General features: G+C 38.4%; 1 protein-coding gene across 1 annotated transcript in view; it reads left to right on the forward strand.

Moving 5' to 3' along the window:
* The window catches only part of obscna (obscurin, cytoskeletal calmodulin and titin-interacting RhoGEF a), a gene marked incomplete at its 3' end in the record, with an annotated part of 83,102 nt that overhangs the window by 58,390 nt on the left and 18,712 nt on the right, over positions 1 to 6,000 (forward strand). Inside the window, exons 53-56 of the mRNA XM_034149711.1 lie at positions 2,098 to 2,206; positions 4,306 to 4,433; positions 4,664 to 4,776; positions 5,867 to 6,000. The exon at positions 5,867 to 6,000 is cut by the window's right edge and continues 35 nt beyond it. Coding sequence (XP_034005602.1) covers positions 2,098 to 2,206; positions 4,306 to 4,433; positions 4,664 to 4,776; positions 5,867 to 6,000 — 484 coding nt within the window. The remainder of the gene's footprint in view (positions 1 to 2,097; positions 2,207 to 4,305; positions 4,434 to 4,663; positions 4,777 to 5,866) is intronic.

Genomic DNA, 6,000 nt, shown 5'->3' on the forward strand with positions numbered 1-6,000 from the left:
TTACATTGGTCTCAGTGGACTTCACAGTTTGTACAGAATATCAGTATGACAATACGACACACTCTGTCCTTAGACCCTCACATCGTATAGGAAACACTTCCAGAGAAACCCCACAGTTTAAAGGGGAACATGGGAGAGACCTCAGGGAGAGCAACAGAGGAGGGATCCCTCTCCCAGGACGGACAGACGTCCAATAGATGCCGTGTGTAAATCGAAGAGATAATACATTTTACAGCATAGGTAGACCAAATGTTTGGAAATGCATGTGTCTATAATAAGAAGATGAATCCACGAGGATGTCAACAATCCTGTGGGAGCCATCAGGGAAGTAGTATGATGAGAGTCAGGCAGGACCGCAGAGACAGGTTCAGCCACGACTCGAAGTCCAGGACTCAGATCAGGACTCAGATCAGGACTCAGATCAGGACTCAGGATCAGTCACGACTCAGGATCCCAGCGTAGATAGACACCAAAAAGATATTTGGGGAAGCTGGGTTATTCGGAACATGAGAGAGTTAAGCTATCACCATATTTCGAGACCCTGTTTTATATCTCAATACATGAGGATATGTGTATTTAAACATTTTTATCATTAATATATTTCAACGCTCTCTTTATAAGTTTGTTTAAATAGTGGTGAGTTAATTTCTGCTTCTGTGTGAAATTCACTTGGAAAGTTCATCAAAGTGATTATGAATCAGTCATATGAAAATAAAACGTATTAACTAATAATAATACATTTTTCGAACAGCCTTCTATTGCCATAACCCTGGGGGATCAAGTGTCTTCCATCCTATATAGAAACCATACTGTATTTTCCCAGCATCCTCACCCATAAAAAGACATCAATACATATACTGTATGGAATGTTTTTTGTGTTTTTCATCACGTTTCCACTCTCCACAGAGGGCCTGGGTTGGGGTTCGGGATGCAGATTCAAATGGCCTTGTTTTATAGGTATAACTAAAGCTACGTTAGTCATATCTCAAGCAACAATCAATGCAACATATATATATATATATAATATGCATAAAACTATGGGTCTAGAACCAGATTTCTTGTACCATTGGATTTTCCATCCCTGCCAACGTTATGTGTCATTTATATGTATTATGTATAGTTTGCACAAAATTAGACAGACTAGACATTTTTTCATCTATTACACCAAAAGTCAGATAAACCATGACGTCGACAGCCATAATAGAATAAAATAAGTACCACTTTTACTGTACTATGTGTAGGTGTTTGTCATTTGAACTAGTAGCTATTCATTTACCATTGTAACTATAGAAAGTAGAATAAAACCGTACGTGAGAAGTCAGACTTATTCAGAATAATGATGTGGTTTCAGTTGTTTCACTTGCATACTGTATGTGTCATTTATATGTATTATGTATAGTCTGCACAAAATTAGACAGACTAGACAATTATGTATCTATTAAACCAAAAGTCAGATTAACGTTGACGTCGACAGTCATAATGAAATCAAATAAAAACACATAAGTATCACTTTTACTTTACTATGTGTAGGTATTTGTCATTTGAACTAGTAGCTATTAATCTACCACTGTAACTATAGAAAGTAGAATAAAACAGTACGTGAGAAGTCAGACTTATTCAGAATAATGATGTGGTTTCACTTGCATATATATACATAATGTCCTTTACTTTGACTCGGGTTCACCATGTTTTCCCTGCCATTGTCCATAACCTCCATGTTTTTCCATCTCCCCTCTCGACTATTCCTGAAGCAGGAAGTTCCTCACATGGACCGCTCCATGTAAGTCATCATTGTCACGATAACAAATAACCTCTCAGCATTTCCCTTTCTCCTCCTGCATGCCCAGCTAACTCCTCACTCCTTCAACACCAGATGGTCATGTGCTGGGAGGAAGTGGGTTACGCTCACTTCCTGTTGATGTGTTGGGTTAGTGGGGGTAAGCCCTCACGTTAAGGTAAGAAATGCATTAATAACGTTCCAGGTGTGTAAGGTAATGTACTTTTCTCCACTTTTTGCTGCATAATAATACCTCAAAATATATTTAAATAAGTGTCTTACCCTTAAATTCTTTCTGAGTAGATGTTTTGTTTCTGTAGACGCAGACTCTGAGGGTTGGTCCGCTGCCTTTGTGAAGAAATGGCTGCAGACTGATTTCAGCCCCACCTCCATCGCTAAGATGCTCTTCCCCCCCGAACACCCCGAACAGTACGTTAGTGCCTCTAATATTATGGTATTAACCTGTACATTAAACAAGCTTCAGCCTCAACCTGGTGCATTCTGTCTGTGGTTGGGTTATTGAAAAGTTAGGGAGGAATTATTCCCAAACTTTAGAAATATAATTATTTTTATAGATAAAGAGTGTTGACTTTAGTCACATGACTTGGACTCCAGTCACAAAAAAAACATTTCAAATCACTTTTGGATTTTTACACCAGTGACTCGCAGAGGTAGGAGAAGTACTCAGATCTTGTACATGAGTAAAAGTAGAAGTATTCAGATCTTGTACTTGAGTAAAAGTAGAAGTACTCAGATCTTGTACTTGAGTAAAAGTAGAAGTACTCAGATCTTGTACTTGAGTAAAAGTAGAAGTACTCAGATATTGTACTTGAGTAAAAGTAGAAGTACTCAGATCTTGTACTTGAGTAAAAGTAGAAGTATTCAGATCTTGTACTTGAGTAAAAGTAGAAGTACTCAGATCTTGTGCTTGAGTAAAAGTAGAAGTACTCAGATCTTGTACTTGAGTAAAAGTAGAAGTACTCAGATCTTGTACTTGAGTAAAAGTAGAAGCACTCAGATATTGTACTTGAGTAAAAGTAGAAGTACTCAGATCGTGTACTTGAGTAAAAGTAGAAGTACTCAGATCGTGTACTTGAGTAAAAGTAGAAGTATTCAGATCTTGTACTTGAGTAAAAGTAGAAGTACTCAGATCTTGTGCTTGAGTAAAAGTAGAAGTACTCAGATCTTGTACTTGAGTAAAAGTAGAAGTATTCAGATCTTGTACTTGAGTAAAAGTAGAAGTACTCAGATCTTGTACTTGAGTAAAAGTAGAAGTACTCAGATCTTGTACTTGAGTAAAAGTAGAAGTACTCAGATCTTGTACTTGAGTAAAAGTAGAAGTACTCAGATCTTGTACTTGAGTAAAAGTAGAAGTACTCAGATCTTGTACTTGAGTAAAAGTAGAAGTACTCAGATCTTGTACTTGAGTAAAAGTAGAAGTACCAGAGTGTAGGAATACTCTGTTACAGTAAAAGTCCTGCATTCAAAAATGTTACTCAAGTAAAAGTAGAAAAGTATTATCATCAAAATATAGTGAAAGTAGCGACAGTAAAAGTAGTCATTGTGCAGATTGGTCCATTTCAGAATAATATATATGATATGTTTTATAATGATTGATCATGAAAGTGTTCTCAAAGCTGGTAAAGGTGCAGCTAGTTTGAATGACTTTGTATACTGCAGGGTAGCTTGTGAATTTACTCCAGGTGGAACTAAAGTCTGATTTAACACTTGATTATATTTCACATCATTCATCCACATCTGGAAAGTAACTACAGACTCTACATTTAGTGGAGTAAAAGTATACCATTTACCTCTGAACTGTAGAGGAGTAGAAGTGCAAAGTAACAGGAAATCCTCAAAGTACCTCAAAATTGTACTTAAGTACAGAACTTGAATAAATGTACTTAGTTACTTCCCACCTCTGGTGACTCGTGACTTTGGTTTGGACTTAGCCCTTTTGACTTGAAAATATATCTGAAAACTTGATCCCCAAATCATATAATTTCCGGGGGAGGGAACCATGAACAACTCTTGTTACTTTTCAGAGACTTGATTGATGAAAGTAGTAAATCGGTCAGATTTGACCCGAACACAACAGGAGGGTTAAGGCACTTCATCATTGGCTTCACTTTTCAGACTTAAAGGTTTATGCCTGGCTGTGAAATGATTTAGGGATGGATAAAATATCATATTCCTTCAATGCAAGTTACTTTTATATATGCTTGTGTGATTAACCTGGGATACATGCATACCATAAATGTCACAGATAAGAAATACCTATCTTATTGTTTTATTTACGCATTATATGATGATACAGTGACACACCTCATTTTTGTTCATGTTCGAAAACTAACAAATTGCTGTAGGTAAGAATTGCAGAAGGAGACCCATTCTGACTCTCCAAACTCACAATGTAGGACTTTGGACGAGCAACACTAAATAAGAACTGGGTTGTAAAAGAGTACAAATCAAAATGGTTATCCATAATTCATACTTGCATTGTTCTTTCATCACATCTTCCTCTCCAGAGCTGAATGTACTGAAGAGGCTGCCCCCCCCTCGGCCTCTGTGGGTCAGGTGGTGCAGCAGCCGCCTCTGTACCTGGAGGAAGAGGAGGAGATCTTCATCTCAGAGCAAATGCAGGAAATGAAAGATGGTATTACTCCCTCTTTAAAGTAGAAATGCATAACTGTTCTTACTTTTCCCCCTTTAGTGCTTTCAAGTACTTTTACTGTTGTTGCAGCTGTTGGATCCTTTCCTTTGTTTCCTAGGACTTTTATTTTCAAAGGGAGATAGCAACATTCGACACCTTGACTTTACACTGATCATTTAAAGCAAAAATAGTGTCTATCACCACTTTAACTATTGATCTGCTCTCCCGTTCAGCCCCCCCCTCCATCCAGGTCCCGGCTGAGGATCTGAGTGTAGACCCCGGCACACCGGCTACATTCACTGCCATCATCACAGGAAGACCCTCCCCTAATGTGCAGTGGTACAAGGTAGGATGCACAACACTGGTGGGAGCAACCTGTCAATCACAAGTAAGCCCCGCCCTAAACCAGAGCCTGACTGACGCTCTATTTTGATTCTAAATTCGGCCAATATTTACAAATGTGTTTTTAATTAAGAAAACTATAAAGTAGAGATGGAGACCATGATCTCATTTTTCTTTTTAAAGTTTACTGAGCTCATAAATCAAGAGGAAAATACTTACATCTCACATTGACTTCCACACAATCTGACCTCTATTGGGTCGCCCCCTGCTGGATATTAGAGAGAACTTTAAGGCTTTAAGGCACTTCATTATTGGCTTCACTTTTCAGACTTAAAGGTTTATGCCTGGCTGTGAAATGATTTAGGGATGGATAACACATCATATTCCTTCAATGCAAGTTACTTCCATATATGCTTTTTAAGTCTGATTAACCTGGGATACATGCAAAAATGCATACCATAAATGTCACAGATAAGAAATACCTATCTTATTATTTTATTTACGCATTATATGATAACATTACATTACATGTCACTTGTTAGACACTTTTATCCAAAGCGACTTACATACTCAATACTGTGGACAATCCCCACAGGAGCAATTTGGGGTGAAGTGTCTCAGGGACACAACGACATGCTGTGGGGTTTGAACCTGTGACCCCCTGATCCCAACACCAACGCACTAGTCCACTGCGCCACCCGCCTCATATGATGATACAGTGACACACCTATTAAAAAAAGAAATGTTACTTTGCACCTTTGCACTTTCTGCCAACACTTATCACCGCAGCACAAGATGTTTTATTCATTATTTTATCCATTTCCTCAAAACAAATCTATTTAAAGATGTTTCATTTATTGTTGAATTGTTATACGTTTTCTGGTGTGGTTTATTGTGAACTGCTGCAAGTCAAATGTTCCCTAGTTGGACAATAAACATCAACTGAACTTTGTTTTTTAGCAGTTAAACAGCCATTTTTCATAGATCACAGGGGCTGCAGGAGGGCATTATGTTATTTAAGGAGGACACACCTTGGACCAGTATTTGTAGACCTCATATCTCTCCCTACTAAATGTTGACTCTTGTGTTTGGAGGATGGAGAGGAGCTTGCAGCTGATGACAATGTGCAGATAGTTCAGCACGGAGCTCGTTTCTCAGTGACCATCGTGTGTCCGGAGGGCGAGGACGGAGGCTCCTACACCTGCTTCGCCTTCAACGAATCCGGACA

This window comes from Trematomus bernacchii, unplaced genomic scaffold (assembly GCF_902827165.1).
Source record: "Trematomus bernacchii unplaced genomic scaffold, fTreBer1.1, whole genome shotgun sequence".
NCBI lineage: Eukaryota > Metazoa > Chordata > Actinopteri > Perciformes > Nototheniidae > Trematomus > Trematomus bernacchii.